Source organism: Scyliorhinus torazame, chromosome 11 (assembly GCF_047496885.1).
Source record: "Scyliorhinus torazame isolate Kashiwa2021f chromosome 11, sScyTor2.1, whole genome shotgun sequence".
Taxonomy (NCBI): domain Eukaryota; kingdom Metazoa; phylum Chordata; class Chondrichthyes; order Carcharhiniformes; family Scyliorhinidae; genus Scyliorhinus; species Scyliorhinus torazame.
The window spans coordinates 257,749,224-257,768,661 of NC_092717.1; the positions used below are offsets into that span (position 1 = coordinate 257,749,224).

Here is a 19,438-nt window from a genome sequence, read left to right on the forward strand (position 1 = left end):
CATGGATAAAGGGCACTGCTCTCGCGGGTAACATGGATAAAGGGCACTGCTCTCGCGGGTAACATGGATAAAGGGCACCGCTCTCGCAGGTAACATGGATAAAGGGCACTGCTCTCGCGGGTAACATGGATAAAGGATTGGTTTACTAACAGGAACAGAGTAGGGATAAATGGCTCTTTTTGTAAGTTGTAGCAAACTCATCAAAGGACCAAAAAAATGACCCGGACATGTTGGAAAAGGACATTCCATTTTACGTGGACAGATTGCTGTACAAACCAGGCAGGCAGACAACTGAACCAAGACAAACAGGCCGTGAGTATTGAAAGGGCCCATCTCATTCAGAGAGGGGCAGTTGAAATGCAAATCACTTGCTGCCCTGGCCAGACGGAACCACAGTACCTCAATGGGATAATAATTAAAGTTGTCTCCATTGTCAAGAGACCAGCAGAAACCAGAGACATTGGAAACTTTTGTAAGGGCTCTGATTAAAATCAAATTACATTATGACACTTTTTGATTAGGGACCTTAATCACTTCCATCCTGTCGACAATCAGAAAGGCTTCCTTTGTCCCGGAACTCACCTGTGGGAGGGGTCAGTATTTGACCCATTCAGGGTTTTGCCCTTAAAATGACAAGTTTGAGGAACTGTTTTAGAACTCTGCTCTCCTGCCTGACACACGCTTCGCCTGGCTGAACACAGACCACGAGAACCGGAGGAGCAATAGCCGCAAGGACCGGCCAGCTTGGAAGAAGATCTAAAGAAATCTGTGCCAATGTTTTTTTTAACTATCCTGTCCCTGGAGCGGTGAGTATATTCCTCCAGCTCACAGAAACTCCCAATTAGTACAGATTGTTGAGGTTTGGGGTGGGTGAGTAAATATATCTGTGCATCGGTGTTTGCGGGCGCTAAAGTAACTCTATGTAAGCTGTAAGAATTTTCGATGTGCCGTTTAGAATCATAGAATTTACAGTGCAGAAGGAGGCCATTTGGCCCATCGAGTCTGCACTGGCTCTTGGAAAGAGCACCCTACCCAAGCCCACACCTCCCTATCCCCATAACCCAGTAACCCCACCCAACCAACACTAAGGGCAATTTTGGACTAAGGGCAATTTATCATGGCCAATCCACCTAACCTGCACATCTTTGGACTGTGGGAGGAAACCGGAGCACCCGGAGGAAACCCACGCACACACGGGGAGAACATGCAGACTCCGCACAGACAGTGACCCAGCGGGGAATCGAACCTGGGATCCTAGAGCTGTGAAGCAATTGTGCTAACCACTATGTTTAGTCTCTTGTTTTACACATAGTATTTCATAATCGGTGTTTGTGTGTGTGGGTTAATCTGAGTTGCAGAAGACTTAATTTCTCTTGAATAAATGAATTATTTTAAAACTACCATTATTGTGGCCTCACCTTCCTTTCACTGTCCGCTCCGGTCAAGTCACAATAATTGCCAGGACATAATCCCATAGTCAAGGACCGGAAAACGGAATCTGAGCGCTTCGAACACGTGTGTGTGGGTGTGTGTGTGTGGAGGGGTGTCTGGGTGGGGGGGGTGCGGGGGTGTGTGGGGGGGTGGGGCTACTGGTCAGGAATAAACAGTGGTCCCTCTTGCTCGCTCTCTTGTGAAGTTGCACTAGTGGGGTGCTTCCGGGTGACATTTCACCATCACAGGAGAGAGACTCACTCAGGCGGAGGTGGCAGTCAGGGTAACTGGCACAAGGACAACCTCACTGGTTAGGTAGAAACAGTGAGACTTGTCCCCTCTCTCTTGCGAAGCTGTCCCAGTGCGACACTTCCGGGTCGTGGTTTTAACCCCTGCAGCAGAGAGACACCCCCAGTTATCTGTGACACCCAACACCAGCCTGTTGTGGACTAAAGGAAAACCTTCTCGTTACATTTTTCAGGTTGGCTAGTCGAGTGCTGCACGGGTCAGTGCTGATACCTCAACTATTTTCTTTGTCAGAGAGAGGTCATGCCTAACAAATTTGATTGAATATTTTGAGGAGGTGACCATGTGTGTAGATGAGGGTAGTGTAGTTGATGTAGTTTACATGGAATTCAGCAAAGTCTTTGACAAGGTTCCACATGGGAGATTTATAAAGAAGGTAAACGCACGTGGGATCCAGGGGAACTTGATAAGGTGGATTCACACTTGGCTGAGCTGTTAGAGGCAGAGGGTGATGTTAGAAGCTGTTAGTGTGACTGGAGGCCGTGTCCAGTGGGGTACCACAGGGAGCAGAGCTCGCTCCCTAATGTTTGTGATCAATATAAATATATCGAAGAGGATGTGTGTGTGTGTGGGGGGGGGGGGGGGGGTGAGGGGGTTGGGGGTGAGTGTGTGGGTGGGTGGGTGTGCGGGTGTGTATGTGTGTGTGGGTATGTGTGTGTATGGGTGGGGTGGGGTGTGGGTGTGTGTGTGTGTGGGGGGGGTGAGGTGTGGGGGTGGTTGGGGGTGGGGGTGTGTGTGTGTGCAGGGGGAGAGTGGGGGTGGGGTGTGGGGGAGGTTGGGGGTGAGGGTGGGGGGGTGCGGGGGGTGTGTGGGGGTGGTTGGGGGGGTACGGGGATGTGTGGGGGTGGTTGGGGGTTGGGGGGGTGTGCGGGGGGGTGTGTGGGGGTGGTTGGGGGGGGTGCGTGGGGGGTGGTTGGGGGGGGTGTGTGCGGGGGGGGAGTGTGTGTGCGGGGGGGGTGGGGGTGGTTGGGGGGGTGTGCGGGGTGCGTGGGGGGGTTAGGGAGGGGTTGTGTGTGGGGGGGTGTTGGAGGGTGTGGCGGGATGGGGTGCGGGGGTGGTTGGGGGTATGTGGGGGTGGTGGGGTGTTTGTGTGTGTGCGGGGGGTGTGTGTGTGTGGGGGGTGGTGTGTGGAGGTGGTTGGGGGTGGGGGCGAGGGTGGGGCTGTGTGTGTGTATGTGGGGGGGGTGGGGGGGTGTGGGGAGGGTTGGGGTTGGGGTGATGGTGGGGCTGTGTGTGTGCGGGGGATGTGTGTGTGGCGGGGTGGGGGGGTGTGTGGGTGGGGCTGTGTGTGTGCGGGGGGGGGAGGTGCAGGGGGGGGGGGTTGCGGGGGATGTGGGGTGGTTGTCCTGCCCCCCCGAACCCCCCCATCCCAGGCACACCACGTTTTCAGATGGCCGGGCGGTGGACAATGCAGAATAACGTCTCGGGTAACAAGGCGATGGATGCTTTAGAGAGGGTGCAGAGGAGGCTCACCAGGATGTTGCCTGGTATGGAGGGTGCTAGCTATGAAGAAAGGTTGAATAGATTTGGATTGTTTTCGTTGGAAAGACGGAGGTTGAGGGGGGACCTGATTGAGGTCTACAAAATTATGAGAGGTATGGACAGGGTGGATAGCAACAAGCTTTTTCCAAGAGTGGGGGTGTCAATTACAAGGGGTCACGATTTCAAGGTGAGAGGGGGAAAGTTTAAGGGAGATGTGCGTGGAAAGTTTTTTATGCAAAGGGTGGTGGGTGCCTGGAACGCTTTGCCAGCGGAGGTGGTAGAGGCGGGCACGATAGCATCATTTAAGATGCATCTAGACAGATATATGAACGGGCGGGGAACAGAGGGAAGCAGATCCTTGGAAAATAGAAGACAGGTTTAGATAAAGGATCTGGATCGGCGCAGGCTGGGAGGGTCGAAGGGCCTGTTCCTGTGCTGTAATTTTCTTTGTTCTTTGATATCTGCAGATTGGTCAGACGGGCACGCCCGGGTCAGACGGGCAGGATGATGCACTTTCGGATGAGGAACAAGACAAAGGAGGCCTCAGTGAATGCAGGACACGAGGAAGCTCCGAGACAGCCTGGGCTGCTGCTCCACAGGTCCCTGGAGGTGGCAGGACTGGGCAATAGGCTGAAGAAGGCAGGCGGGACAGTACCTCGTGAGGGGAAGGGGCAGTTAGGGTCACAGATGTACGTCATTAAAAAACGTGCACCCGAGACACGTGAAGCCTCTGGCACATTATTCCGCAATGTGGGCCATTACCAATCCCCCGCCCCAGCCCCCTGGGATGGGGGTCCTGCCCCCTCCCGACCCCCCTCTCCCAGGCACACCACGTGTAGGGTGTCCCCCATCGCCTGGGGGTGATGTAAAACAGACCCTGCGTGGGTGAACCAGGCTGAGCGGGTCAGCAGGGGGGGCGGGAATGGGTGGGGTGAAGGGGGCGAGATGAGGGATCGGGTCTCCCGGCCTGATTGGGATGCTGGTCAGTAACTCCCACCTGCAGTGTGGCACCGATACCCATGGGGACCCCGTTGGGAGCTGTGAACTGCCGACTTTACTCCGATTGGCAATTTTAATTAACAACAGCCTCCCGCCCCTGGGACAGAGGCCGACGCGGTCAGTGGGAGTTGTGGGTGGTCAGTGGGACAGACGGGGGGAGCTGCTGTTGCCCCTGTTATTGGTACACACGATCCAGGGGGTGGCAAGGTGCCCCTGCGGCCACTGCCCCCCCCCGAGCACTGAGGCAGCACTGCCGGGGATCGGAGGTGGTATCTTGCCGCCTACACGTGACCGCTTGCTGGGGAGGTGGTTAGATCACCAGAGGCCATTCGATCGGGGGCGGTTCTGTTTAATTGTGTAGAGATTGGCTTTAATTGGTGAATATCGGATTCTTGCCACGTTGCCGCGGGATTCGGTTTTCGCCAATGGGGAGGAGCCAGTTAGATTGCAGACCAATCAGCGCTCGGCACATTTCCCAATTCTGGGACGAAATTTTCCCCAAACGGCGCGATGTCCGCCGACTGGCGCCCAAAACGGCGCCAATCAGACAGGCATCCTTATTTGAAAAAGGACAGCATTCCCTGAGAAGCAGCTCAGAGGAGATTGACAGGAATCATTTCTGGGAATGACAGTTTATTCTTGAACATACGAACAAAGGAAATGGGAACAGGTTCAGGCCATTCAGCCCTTCAAACTCGTGCTGTCAGTCAGTCAGATCATGGCCAATCTGTTTCAACACCCAGTTCCTGCCCTATCCCTTGATGGTTTTAATATGTAGAAATCTATCGATCTGTTTTGAACATTCTTGATGTCTGAGATTCCACAACCTCTGGATTAGAGAATTCTGAAGATTCAACACCCCCTGAGTGGAGAAATTCCTCCTCATCTCCATCTTAAACAGCCTGTCCCGTATTCCGATACTGTGTCCCATGTTCTAGACCAGCCAGGGGAACATCCTTACACCCACCCTGTCACACCATGGCAACAGTTTGGATATTTCAATGGGATCATCTCTCATTCTTCAAAACTACAGAGCATGAAGACCATGTCCACTGAATCATTCCTCTTGGGAAATCCTCCACCCCAGGAATCAGTCTGGTGAATCTTTGCTGCACTCCCTCTATGGAAAATATATCCTTCCTCAGGTAAAGAGACCAAAACTGCCCATAACAGTCCAGGTAAGGCCTGACGAAGGCCCTGCGCAATTCACACAATCACAGGATTGCAGAAGGACGCCATTCGGTCCATCCTGTCTGTACTGGCCCTTCAAACCAGCATCATGACTCAGTGCCGTCCCCCTGCCATTTCTCCGTACCCCTGCCATTTCCCCGTACGCCTGCCATTTCCCCATCCCCCTGCCATTTCCCCGTTCCCCTGCCATTTCCCCGTACCCCTGCCATTTCCCCGTACGCCTGCCATTTCCCCATCCCCCTGCCATTTCCCCATCCCCCTGCCATTCCTCCGTACCCCTGCCATTTCCCCGTACGCCTGCCATTTCCCCATCCCCCTGCCATTTCCCCGTTCCCCTGCCATTTCCCCGTACCCCTGCCATTTCCCCGTACGCCTGCCATTTCCCCATCCCCCTGCCATTTCCCCATCCCCCTGCCATTTCTCCGTACCCCTGCCATTTCCCCGTACGCCTGCCATTTCCCCATCCCCCTGCCATTTCCCCGTTCCCCTGCCATTTCCCCGTACCCCTGCCATTTCCCCGTACGCCTGCCATTTCCCCATCCCCCTGCCATTTCCCCATCCCCCTGCCATTTCTCCGTACCCCTGCCATTTCCCCGTACGCCTGCCATTTCCCCATCCCCCTGCCATTTCCCCGTTCCCCTGCCATTTCCCCGTACCCCTGCCATTTCCCCGTACGCCTGCCATTTCCCCATCCCCCTGCCATTTCCCCATCCCCCTGCCATTTCTCCGTACCCCTGCCATTTCCCCGTACCCCTGCCATTTCCCCGTTCCCCTGTCATTTCCCCGTACCCCTGCCATTTCCCCATTCCCCTGCCATTTCTCCGTACCCCTGCCATGTCCCCGTAGCCCTGCCATTTCCCCATTCCCCTGCCATGTCCCCGTGCCCCTGCCATTTCCCCGTACCCCTTCCATTTCCCCATTCTCCTGCCATTTCCCCGTACCCCTGCCCATTTCCCCATTCCCCTGCCATTTCCCGTCCCCCTGCCATTTCCCCGTACCCCTGCCATTTCCCCGTTCCCCTGCCAATTCCCCATTCCCCTGCCATTTCCCCGTACCCCTGCCATTTCCCCGTTCCCCTGCCAATTCCCCGTTCCCCTGCCATTTCCCCGTACCCCTGCTATTTCCTTGTCCCCCTGCCACCTCCCCATTCCGCTTCCATTTCCTCATTCCCCTGCCATTTCCCAGTTCCCCTGCCATTTCCCCGTACCCCTGCCATTTCCCCCTTCCCCTGCCATTTCTCCGTACCCCTGCCATTTCCCCGTACCCCTGCCATTTCCCCATCCCCCTGCCATTTCCCCATCCCCCTGCCATTTCCCTGTACCCCTGCCATTTCCCCATTCCCCTGCCATTTCCCCATTCCCCTGCCATTTCCCTGTACCCCTGCCATTTCCCCATTCCCCTGCCATTTCCCTGTCCCCCTGCCATTTCCCCGTTCCCCTGCCAATGCCCCATTCCCCTGCCATTTCCCCGTACCCCTGCCATTTCCCCGTACCCCTGCCATTTCCTCGTCCCCCTGCCATCTCCCCATTCCGTTTCCACTTCCCCATTCCCGTGCCATTACCCCGTTCCCCTGCCATGTCCCCATTCCCCTGCCATTTCCACGTACCCCTGCCATTTCCCCATTCCCCTGCCATTTCCCCGTTTCCCTGCCATTTCCCCGTTCCCCTGCCATTTCCCGGTCCCCCTGCCATGTCCCCATTCCCCTGCCATTTCTCCGTACCCCTGCCATTTCCCCGTACCCCAGCCATTTCCCCATCCCCTGCCATTTCCCCATCCCCCTGCCATTTCCCCGTCCCCGTGCCATTTCTCCGTACCCCTGCCATTACCCCATTCCCCTGCCATTTCCCCGTACCCATGCCATTTCCCCGTATCCCTGCCATTTCCCCATCACCCTGCCATTTCCCCATCCCCCTTCTATTTCCCTGTACCCCTGCCATTTCCCCATCCCCCTGCCATTTCCCTGTACCCCTGCCATTTCTCCGTACCCCTGCCAGTTACATGCTCCTCCTGTAGGATGTGGGTGGTGAGGGATACCACCGGTGTCCCCGCTGACTATACCTGCGGGAAGTGCACCCAACTTCAGCTCCTCAAAGACCGTGTTAGGGAACTGGAGCTGAAGCTGGATGAACTTCGGATCATCCGGGAGGCAGAGGGGGTGATTGAGAAGAGTTACAAGGAGGTAACCACACCCAAGGTACAGGACAAGAATAGCTGGGTTACAGTCAGGGGGAAAAAAACAAACAGGCAGAAAGTGCAGGGATCCCTCGTGGCCGTTCCCCTTCAAAACAAGTATACCATTTTGGATGCTGTTGGGGGGGATGACCTACCGGGGGAAGGCCCTAGCGGCCAGGTCTCTGGCACTGAGTCTGGCTCTGGGGCTCAGAAGGGAAGGGGGGAGAATAGTAAAGCAATAGTTGTAGGAGATTCAATGGTTAGGGGAATAGATAGGAGATTCTGTGGTCGCGAGCGAGACTCCCGGAAGGTATGTTGCCTCCCGGGTGCCAGGGCCAGGGATGTCTCGGATCGTGTCTTCAGGATCCTTAAGGGGGAGGGTGAGCAGCCAGAAGTCGTGGTGCACATTGGTACCAACGACATAGGTAGGAAAAGGGGTGTGGAGGTAATAAACAAGTTTAGGGAGTTAGGCTGGAAGTTAAAAGCCAGGACAGACAGAGTTGTCATCTCTGGTTTGTTGCCGGTGCCACGTGATAGCGAGGCTAGGAATAGGGAGAGAGTGCAGTTGAACACGTGGCTGCAGGAATGGTGTAGGAGGGAGGGCTTCAGGTATTTGGATAATTGGAGCGCATTCTGGGGAAGGTGGGACCTGTACAAGCAGGACGGGTTGCATCTGAACCAGAGGGGCACCAATATCCTGGGAGGGAGGTTTTCTAGTACTCTTCGGGAGGGTTTAAACTAATTTGGCAGGGGAATGGGAACCGGATTTGTAGTCCAGCAACTAAGGTAGCCGATATTCAGGATGCGAAAGCGTGTAATGAGGCAGTGGGGAAGGGAACACTGACAAAGGAGAGTACTTGCAGGCACGGAGAGGGGTTGAAGTGTGTATACTTCAACGCAAGAAGCATCAGGAATAAGGTGGGTGAACTTAAGGCATGGATCGGTACTTGGGACTACGATGTGGTGGCCATCACGGAAACTTGGATAGAAGAGGGGCAGAAATGGTTGTTGGAGGTCCCTGGTTATAGATGTTTCAATAAGATTAGGGAGGGTGGTAAAAGAGGTGGGGGGGTGGCATTATTAATTAGAGATAGTATAACAGCTGCAGAAAGGCAGTTCGAGGAGTATCAGCCTACTGAGGTAGTATGGGTTGAAGTCAGAAATAGGAAAGGAGCAGTCACCTTGTTAGGAGTTTTCTATAGGCCCCCCAATAGTAGCAGAGATGTGGAGGAACAGATTGGGAAACAGATTTTGGAAAGGTGCAGAAGTCATAGGGTAGTAGTCATGGGCGACTTTAACTTCCCAAATATTGAGTGGAAACTCTTTAGATCAAATAGTTTGGATGGGGTGGTGTTTGTGCAGTGTGTCCAGGAAGCTTTTCTAACGCAGTATGTAGATTGTCCGACCAGAGGAGGGGCAATATTGGATTTAGTACTGGGTAATGAGCCAGGGCAAGTGATAGATTTGTTAGTGGGGGAGCATTTTGGAGATAGTGACCACAATTCTGTGACTTTCACTTTAGTAATGGAGAGGGATAGGTACGTGCAACAGGGCAAGGTTTACAATTGGGGGAAGGGTAAATACGATGTTGTCAGACAAGAATTGAAGTGCATAAGTTGGGAACATAGGCTGGCAGGGAAGGACACAAATGAAATGTGGAACTTGTTCAAGGAACAGGTGCTACGTGTCCTTGATATGTATGTCCCTGTCAGGCAGGGAAGAGATGGTCGAGTGAGGGAACCATGGTTGACAAGAGAGGTTGAATGTCTTGTTAAGAGGAAAAAGGTGACTTATGTAAGGCTGAGGAAACAAGGTTCAGACAGGGCATTGGAGGGATACAAGATAGCCAGGAGGGAACTGAAGAAAGGGATTAGGAGAGCTAAGAGAGGGCATGAACAATCTTTGGCGGGTAGGATCAAGGAAAACCCCAAGGCCTTTTACACATATGTGAGAAATATGAGAATGACTAGAGCGAGGGTAGGTCCGATCAAAGACAGTAGCGGGAGATTGTGTATTGAGTCTGAAGAGATAGGAGAGGTCTTGAACGAGTACTTTTCTTCTGTATTTACAAATGAGAGGGGCGATATTGTTGGAGAGGACAGTGTGAAACAGATTGGTAAGCTCGAGGAAATACTTGTTAGGAAGGAAGATGTGTTGGGCATTTTGAAAAACTTGAGGATAGACAAGTCCCCCAGGCCTGACGGGATATATCCAAGGATTCTATGGGAAGCAAGAGATGAAATTGCAGAGCCGTTGGCAATGATCTTTTCATCCTCACTGTCAACAGGGGTGGTACCAGGGGATTGGAGAGTGGCGAATGTCGTGCCCCTGTTCAAAAAAGGGACTAGGGATAACCCTGGGAATTACAGGCCAGTTAGTCTTACTTCGGTGGTAGGCAAAGTAATGGAAAGGGTACTGAAGGATAGGATTTCTGAGCATCTGGAAAGACACTGCTTGATTAGGGATAGTCAGCACGGATTTGTGAGGGGTAGGTCTTGCCTTACAAATCTTATTGAATTCTTTGAGGAGGTGACCAAGCATGTGGATGAAGGTAAAGCAGTGGATGTAGTGTACATGGATTTTAGTAAGGCATTTGATAAAGTTCCCCATGGTAGGCTTATGCAGAAAGTAAGGAGGCATGGGATAGTGGGAAATTTGGCCAGTTGGATAACGAACTGGCTAACCGATAGAAGTCAGAGAGTGGTGGTGGATGGCAAATATTCAGCCTGGATCCCAGTTACCAGTGGCGTACCGCAGGGATCAGTTCTGGGTCCTCTGCTGTTTGTGATTTTCATTAATGACTTGGATGAGGGAGTTGAAGGGTGGGTCAGTAAATTTGCAGATGATACGAAGATTGGTGGAGTTGTGGATAGTAAGGAGGGCTGTTGTCGGCTGCAAAGAGACATAGATAGGATGCAGAGCTGGGCTGAGAAGTGGCAGATGGAGTTTAACCCTGAAAAGTGTGAGGTTGTCCATTTTGGAAGGACAAATATGAATGCGGAATACAGGGTTAATGGTAGAGTTCTTGGCAATGTGGAGGAGCAGAGAGATCTTGGGGTCTATGTTCATACATCTTTGAAAGTTGCCACTCAAGTGGATAGAGCTGTGAAGAAGGCCTATGGTGTGCTCGCGTTCATTAACTGAGGGATTGAATTTAAGAGCCGTGAGGTGATGATGCAGCTGTACAAAACTTTGGTAAGGCCACATTTGGAGTACTGTGTACAGTTCTGGTCGCCTCATTTTAGGAAGGATGTGGAAGCTTTGGAAAAGGTGCAAAGAAGATTTACCAGGATGTTGCCTGGAATGGAGAGTAGGTCTTACGAGGAAAGGTTGAGGGTGCTAGGCCTTTTCTCATTAGAACGGAGAAGGATGAGGGGCGACTTGATAGAGGTTTATAAGATGATCAGGGGAATAGATAGAGTAGACAGTCAGAGACTTTTTCCCCGGGTGGAACAAACCATTACAAGGGGACATAAATTTAAGGTGAAAGGTGGAAGATATAGGAGGGATATCAGAGGTAGGTTCTTTACCCAGAGAGTAGTGGGGGCATGGAATGCACTGCCTGTGGAAGTAGTTGAGTCGGAAACATTAGGGACCTTCAAGCAGCTATTGGATAGGTACATGGATTACGGTTAAATGATATAGTGTAGATTTATTTGTTCTCAAGGGCAGCACGGTAGCATTGTGGATAGCACAATTGCTTCACAGCTCCAGGGTCCCAGGTTCGATTCCGGCTTGGGTCACTGACTGTGCGGAGTCTGCACGTCCTCCCCGTGTCTGCGTGGGTTTCCTCCGGGTGCTCCGGTTTCCTCCCACAATCCAAAGATGTGCAGGTTAGGTGAATTGGCCAATGATAAATTGCCCTTAATGTCCAAATTGCCCTTGGTGTTGGGTGAAGGTGTTGAGTTTGGGTAGGGTGCTCTTTCCAAGAGCCGGTGCAGACTCAAAGGGCCGAATGGCCTCCTTCTGCACTGTAAATTCAATGATAATCTATGATTAATCTAGGACAAAGGTTCGGCACAACATCGTGGGCCGAAGGGCCTGTTCTGTGCTGTATTTTCTATGTTCTATGTTCTATGTTATGTCCCCATACCCCTGCCATTTCCCCGTTCCCCTGCCATTTCCCCGTTCCCCTGCCATTTCTCCGTACCCCTGCCATTTCCCCGTTCCCCTGCCATTTCCCCGTACCCATGTCATTTCCCCATACCCCTGCCATTTCCCCATCCCCCTGCCATTTCCCCATCCCCCTGCCATTTCCCTGTACCCCTGCCATTTCCCCGTTCCCCTGCCATTTCCCCGTACCACTTCCATTTCCCCATACCCCTTCCATTTCCCTGTACCACTGCCATTTCCCCATACCTCAGCCATTTCCCCGTACCACTGCCATTTCCTCGTATCCCTGCCAATTCCCCGTTCCCCTGCCATTACACCGTTCCCCTGCCATTTCCCCGTACCCCTGCCATTTCCCCGTACCCCTTCCATTTCCCCGTACCACTGCCATTTCCCCGTACCCCTGCCATTTCCTCGTACCCCTGCCATTTCCCCGTACCCCTGCCATTTCCCCATCCCCCTGCCATTTCCCCATCCCCCTTCCGTTTCCCTGTACCCCTGCCATTTCCCCGTACCACTGCCATTTCCCCGTGCCCCTGCCAATTCCCCATTCCCCTGCCATTTCCCCGTTCCCCTGCCATTTCCCCGTACCACTGCCATTTCCCCGTTCCCCTGCCATTTCCCCGTACCACTGCCATTTCCCTGTACCCCTGCCATTTCCCCGTACCACTGCCATTTCCCCGTACCCCTGCCATTTCCCCATCCCCCTGCCATTTCCCCATCCCCCTTCCGTTTCCCTGTACCCCTGCCATTTCCCTGTACCACTGCCATTTCCCCGTGCCCCTGCCAATTCCCCGTTCCCCTGCCATTTCCCCGTTCCCCTGCCATTTCCCCGTACCACTGCCATTGCCCCGTTCCCCTGCCATTTCCCCGTACCACTGCCATTTCCCTGTACCCCTGCCATTTCCCCGTACCACTGCCATTTCCCCGTACACCTGCCATTTTCCCGTTCCTCTGCCATTTCCCCGTACCACTGCCATTTCCCCGTACCACTGCCATTTCCCCATGCCCCTGCCATTTCCCCGTACCACTGCCATTTCCCCGTACACCTGCCATTTTCCCGTTCCTCTGCCATTTCCCCGTACCACTGCCATTTCCCCATGCCCCTGCCATTTCCCCGTACCACTGCCATTTCCCCGTACCACTGCCAATTCCCTGTTCCACTGCCAATTCCCTGTTCCCCTGCCAATTCCCCGTTCCCCTGCCATTTCCCCGTACCCCTGCCATTTCCCTGTACCCCTGCCATTTCCCCGTTCCCCTGCCATTTCCCCGTTCCCCTGCCATTTCCCCGTTCCCCTGCCATTTCCCCGTTCCCCTGCCATTTCCCCGTTCCCATTCCATTCACCCATTCTGCACCTGGACCAGAGGGGTACCAATATCCTGGGGGGGAAATTTGTGAATGCTCTTCGGGAGGGTTTAAACTAGTTCAGCAGGGGCTTGGGAACCTGAATTGTGGCTCCAGTATACAGGAGGTTGAGAGTAGTGAGGTCATGAGTAAGGTTTCAAAGTTGCAGGAGTGTACCGGCAGGCAGGAAGGTGGTTTAAAGTGTGTCTTCTTCAATGCCAGGAGCATCCGGAATAACGTGGGTGAACTTGCGGCATGGGTTGGTACCTGGGACTTCGATGTTGTGGCCATTTCGGAGACATGGATGGAGCAGGGACAGGAATGGTTGTTGCAGGTGCCGGGGTTGAGATATTTCAGTAAGCTCAGGGAAGGTGGCAAAAGAGGGGGAGGGGTGGCATTGTTAGTCAAGGACAGTATTACGGTGTCAGAAAGGACGTTTGATGAGGACTCGTCTACTGAGGTAGTATGGGGTGAGGTTAGAAACAGGAAAGGAGAAGTCACCCTGTTAGGAGTTTTCTATAGGCCTCCGAAAAGTTCCAGAGATGTAGAGGAAAGGATTGCAAAGATGATTCTGGATAGGAGCGAAAGCAACAGGGTAGTTGTTATGGGGGACTTTAACTTTCCAAATATTGACTGGAAACGATATAGTTCGAGTACTTTAGATGGGGCAGTTTTTGTCCAATGTGTGCAGGAGGGTTTCCTGACACAGTATGTAGATAGGCCAACGAGAGGCGAGGCCATATTGGATTTGGTACTGGGTAATGAACCAGGACAGGTGTTAGATTTGGAGGTAGGTGAGCACTTTGGTGATAGTGACCACAATTCGATTACGTTTACTTTAGTGATGGAAAGGGTTAGGTATATACCGCAGGGCAAGAGTTATATCTGGGGGAAAGGCAATTATGATGCGATGAGGCAAGACTTAGGATGCATCAGATGGAGAGGAAAACTGCAGGGGATGGGCACAATGGAAATGTGGAGCTTGTTCAAGGAACAGCTGCTGCGTGTATTTGATAAGTATGTACCTGTCAGGCAGGGAGGAAGTGGTCGAGCGAGGGAACCGTGGTTTACTAAAGCAGTCGAAACACTTGTCAAGAGGAAGAAGGAGGCTTATGTAAAGATGTGACATGAAGGTTCAGTTAGGGCGCTCGAGAGTTACAAGTTAGATAGAGGGATTGAGTTTCCGAGCCATGAGGTCATGTTGCAGCTGTACAAAACTCTGGTGCGGCCGCATTTGGAGTATTGCGTGCAATTCTGATCGCCGCATTATAGGAAGGACGTGGAGGCGTTGGAGCGGGTGCAGAGGAGATTTACCAGAATGTTGCCTGGTATGGAGGGAAAATCTTATGAGGAAAGGCTGAGGGACTTGAGGCTGTTTTCGTTAGAGAGAAGAAGGTTAAGAGGTGACTTAATTGAGGCATACAAGATGATCAGAGGATTGGATACGGTGGACAGTGAGAGCAATTTTCCTCGGATGGTGATGTCTAGCATGAGGGGACATAGCTTTAAATTGAGGGGAGATAGATATAAGACAGATGTCAGAGGTAGGTTCTTTACTCAGAGAGTAGTAAGGGCGTGGAATGCTCTGCTGCACAGAAGGGCGGGAAAAAGAGTGGCAGAGCTATAGTGATAGGGGATTCAATTGTAAGGGGAATAGACAGGCGTTTCTGCGGACGCAAACGAGAATCCAGGTTGGTATGTTGCCTCCCTGGTGCAAGGGTCAAGGATGTCTCGGAGCGGCTGCAGGGCATTCTGGAGGGGGAGGGTGAACAGCCAGCTGTCGTGGTGCATATAGGCACCAACGATATAGGTAAAAAACGGGATGAGGTCCTACAAGCTGAATTTAGGGAGTTAGGAGTTAAACTAAAAAGTAGGACCTCAAAGGTAGTAATCTCAGGATTGCTACCAGTGCCACGTGATAGTCAGAGTAGGAATGACAGGATAGCTAGGATGAATACGTGGCTTGAGAGATGGTGCAAGAGGGAGGGTTTCAAATTCCTGGGACATTGGGACCGATTCTGGGGGAGGTGGGACCTGTACAAATCGGACGGTCTGCATCTGGGTGGGACCGGAACCAATGTTCTCGGGGGGGTGTTTGCTAGTGCAGTTGGGGAGGGTTTAAACTAATGTGCCAGGGGGATGGGAACCGATGTAGGAAGTCAGTGGGGACAGAAACAAAAGGCAGGAAGGGAGAGTGTGTAAAGCATGACCTGAGAAAGCAGGGCAGAGAGCAAGGAAGGTCTACATTAAACTGCATTTATTTCAATGCAAGGGGCCTGACGGGCAAAGCGGATGAACTCAGGGCATGGACGGGCACATGGGACTGGGATATTATAGCTATGACTGAAACATGGCTAAGGGAGGGGCAGGACTGGCAGCTCAATGTTCCGGGGTACAGATGCTATAGAAAGGATAGAACAGGAGGTAAGAGAGGAGGGGGAGTGGCGTTTTTGATTAGGGAGAACATCACAGCAGTACTTAGAGGGGATATATCCAAGGGTTCGCCCACTGAGTCTATATGGGTGGAACTGAAAAATAAGAAGGGAGAGATCACCTTGATAGGACTGCACTACAGGCCCCCAAATAGTCAGCGGGAAATTGAGGAGCAAATATGTAAGGAGATTACAGATAGCTGCAAGAATAATAGGGTGGTAGTAGTAGGGGACTTTAACTTTCCCAACATTGACTGGGACAGCCATAGCATTAGGGGCTTGGATGGAGGGAAATTTGTTGAGTGTATTCAGGAGGAATTTCTCATTCAGTATGTGGATGGACCGACTAGAGAGGGGGAAAAACTTGACCTCGTCTTGGGAAATAAGGAAGGGCAAGTGACAGAAGTGCTAGTGAGGGATCACTTTGGGACAAGTGACCATAATTCCATTAGTTTTAAGATAGCTATGGAGAATGATAGGTCTGGCCCAAGAGTTAAAATTCTTAATTGGGGCAAGGCCAATTTTGATGGTATCAGACAGGAACTTGCAGAGGTAGATTGGGGGAGACTATTGGCAGACAAAGGGACGGCTGGTAAATGGGAGGCTTTTAAAAATGTGTTAACCAGGGTGCAGGGTAAGCACATTCCCTTTAGAGTGAAGGGCAAGGCTGGTAGAAGTAGGGAACCCTGGATGACTCGAGATATTGAGACTCTGGTCAAAAAGAAGAAGGAGGCATATGACGTACATAAGCAACTGGGATCAAGTAGATCCCTTGAAGAGTATAGAGATTGTCGAAATAGAGTTAAGAGGGAAATCAGGAGGGCAAAAAGGGGACATGAAATTGCTTTGGCAAATAATGCAAGGGAGAATCCAAAGAGATTCTACAGATACATAAAGGGGAAAAGAGTAACTAGGGACAGAGTAGGGCCTCTTAAGGATCAACAAGGGCATCTATGTGCAGAGCCACAAGAGTTGGGTGAGATCCTGAATGAATATTTCTCATCGGTATTCACGGTGGAGAAAGGCATGGATGTTAGGAAACTAAGGGAAATAAATAGTGATGTCTTGAGAAGTGTGCATATTACAGAGGAGGAGGTGCTGGAAGTCTTAAAGCGCATCAAGGTAGATAAATCCCCGGGACCTGATGAAATGTATCCCAGGATGTTGTGGGAGGCTAGGGAGGAAATTGCGGGTCCCCTAACCGAGATATTTGAATCATCGGCAGCCACAGGTGAGGTGCCTGAAGATTGGAGAGTGGCGAATGTTGTGCCCTTGTTTAAGAAGGGCAGCAGGGAAAAGCCTGGGAACTACAGACCGGTGAGCCTAACGTCTGTAGTAGGTAAGTTGCTAGAAGGTATTCTGAGAGACAGGATCTACAAGCATTTAGAGAGGCAAGGACTGATTCGGGGCAGTCAGCATGGCTTTGTGCGTGGAAAATCATGTCTCACAAATTTGATTGAGTTTTTTGAGGGAGTGACCAAGAAGGTAGATGAGGGCAGTGCAGTAGACGTTGTCTACATGGACTTTAGCAAAGCCTTTGACAAGGTACCGCATGGTAGGTTGTTGCAGAAGGTTAAAGCTCACGGGATCCAGGGTGAGGTTGCCAATTGGATTCAAAATTGGCTGGATGACAGAAGGCAGAGGGTGGTTGTAGAGGGTTGTTTTTCAAACTGGAGGCCTGTGACCAGTGGTGTGCCTCAGGGATCGGTGCTGGGTCCACTGTTATTTGTGATTTATATTAATGATTTGGATGAGAATTTAGGAGGCATGGTTAGTAAGTTTGCAGATGACACCAAGATTGGTGGCACAGTGGATAGTGAAGAAGGTTATCTAGGATTGCAACGGGATCTTGATCAATTAGGCCAGTGGGCCGACGAATGGCAGATGGAGTTTAATTTAGATAAATGTGAGGTGATGCATTTTGGCAGATCGAATCAGGCCAGGACCTACTCAGTTAATGGTATGGCGTTGGGGAGAGTTATAGAACAAAGAGATCTAGGAGTACAGGTTCATAGCTCCTTGAAGGTGGAGTCGCAGGTGGACAGGGTGGTGAAGAAGGCATTCGGCATGCTTGGTTTCATTGGTCAGAACATTGAATATAGGAGTTGGGACGTCTTGTTGAAGTTGTACAAGACATTGGTACGGCCACACTTGGAATACTGTGTGCAGTTCTGGTCACCCTATTATAGAAAGGATATTATTAAACTAGAAAGAGTGCAGAAAAGATTTACTAGGATGTTGCCGGGACTTGATGGTTTGAGTTATAAGGAGAGGCTGGATAGACTGGGACTTTTTTCCCTGGAGCGTAGGAGGCTTAGGGGTGATCTTATAGAGGTCTATAAAATAATGAGGGGCATAGATAAGGTAGATAGTCAACATCTTTTCCCAAAGGTAGGGGAGTCTAAAACTAGAGGGCATAGGTTTAAGGTGAGAGGGGAGAGATTCAGAAGGGCCCAGAGGGGCAATTTCTTCACTCAGAGGGTAGTGAGTATCTGGAATGGGCTGCCAGAGGTAGTAGTAGAGGCGGGTACAATTGTGTCTTTCAAAAAGCATTTAGATAGTTACATGGGTAAGATGGGTATAGAGGGTTATGGGCCAAGTGCGGGCAACTGGGACTAGCTTAATGGTAAAAACTGGGCGGCATGGACTGGTTGGGCCGAAGGGCCTGTTTCCATGCTGTAAACTTCTATGATTCTATGATTCTATGCCTGCAACAGTAGTGGACTCGCCAACACTAAGGACATTCAAATGGTCATTGGATAGACATATGGACGATAAGGAAATGGTGTAGATGGGCTTTTGAGTGGTTTCACTGGTCGTCGCAACACCAGAGTTTTGTACAGCTGCAATATGACCTCATGGCTCCGAAACTCAATCCCTCTACCAATAACAGCTAACACACCGTACGCCTTCTTAACAACCCTCTCAACCTGGGTGGCAACTTTCAGGAATCTATGTACATGGACACCGAGATCTCTCTGCTCATCCACACTACCAAGAATCTTACCATTAGCCCAGTACTCTGTCTTCCTGTTATTCCTTCCAAAATGAATCACCACACACTTTTCTGCATTAAACTCCATTTGCCACCTCTCAGCCCAGCGCTGCAGCTTATCTATGTCCCTCTGTAACTTGTAACATCCTTCCGCACTGTCCACAACTCCACCGACTTTAGTGTCATCTGCAAATTTACTCACCCATCCTTCCACGCCCTCCTCCAGGTCATTTATAAAAATGACAAACAGCAGTGGCCCCAAAACAGATCCTTGTGGTACACCACTAGTAACTGGACTCCAGTCTGAACATTTCCCATCAACCACCACCCTTTGTCTTCTTCCAGCTCGCCAATTTCTGATCCAAACTGCTAAATCACCCTGAATCCCATGCATCTGTATTTTCAGCAGTAACCTACCGTGGGGAACCTTATCAAACACTTTACTGAAATCCATATACACCACATCAACTGCTCTACCCTCGTCCACCTGTTTGGTCACCTTCTCAAAGAATTCAGTAACGTTTGTGAGGCACGACCTACCCTTCACAAAACCGTGTTGACTATCTCAAATCAAATTATTCCTTTCCAGATGATTATACATCCTATTTCTGATAAAACTTTCCAAGACTTTGCCCACAACAGAAGTAAGGCTCACTGGTCTATAGTTACATAGTATTTACTGTGGAGAAAGGCACGAATGTTCGGGAAATTGGGGAAGTTTACATATTACAGAGAAGGAGGTTCTGAAATGAAATGGAATGAAATGAAAATCGCTTATTGTCACAAGTAGGCTTCAAAAATGAAGTTACTGTAAAAAGCCCCTAGTCGCCACATTCCGGCGCCTGTTCGGGGAGGCTGGTATGGGAATTGAACCGTGCTGCTGGCCTGCCTTGGTCTGCTTTAAAAGCCAGCTCTTTAGTCCTGTGCTAAACCAGCCTCTTCTGGAGGTATTAAAGAGCAACAAGATAGACAAAT

General features: G+C 51.2%; 1 protein-coding gene across 1 annotated transcript in view; it reads right to left on the reverse strand.

Annotated features, from left to right (window-relative positions):
• LOC140385968 (voltage-gated inwardly rectifying potassium channel KCNH2-like) overlaps positions 1–19,438 on the reverse strand; it is a gene marked incomplete at its 5' end in the record, with an annotated part of 339,017 nt that overhangs the window by 307,446 nt on the left and 12,133 nt on the right. Inside the window, one exon of the mRNA XM_072468612.1 lies at positions 14,403–14,408. Coding sequence (XP_072324713.1) covers positions 14,403–14,408 — 6 coding nt within the window. The remainder of the gene's footprint in view (positions 1–14,402; positions 14,409–19,438) is intronic.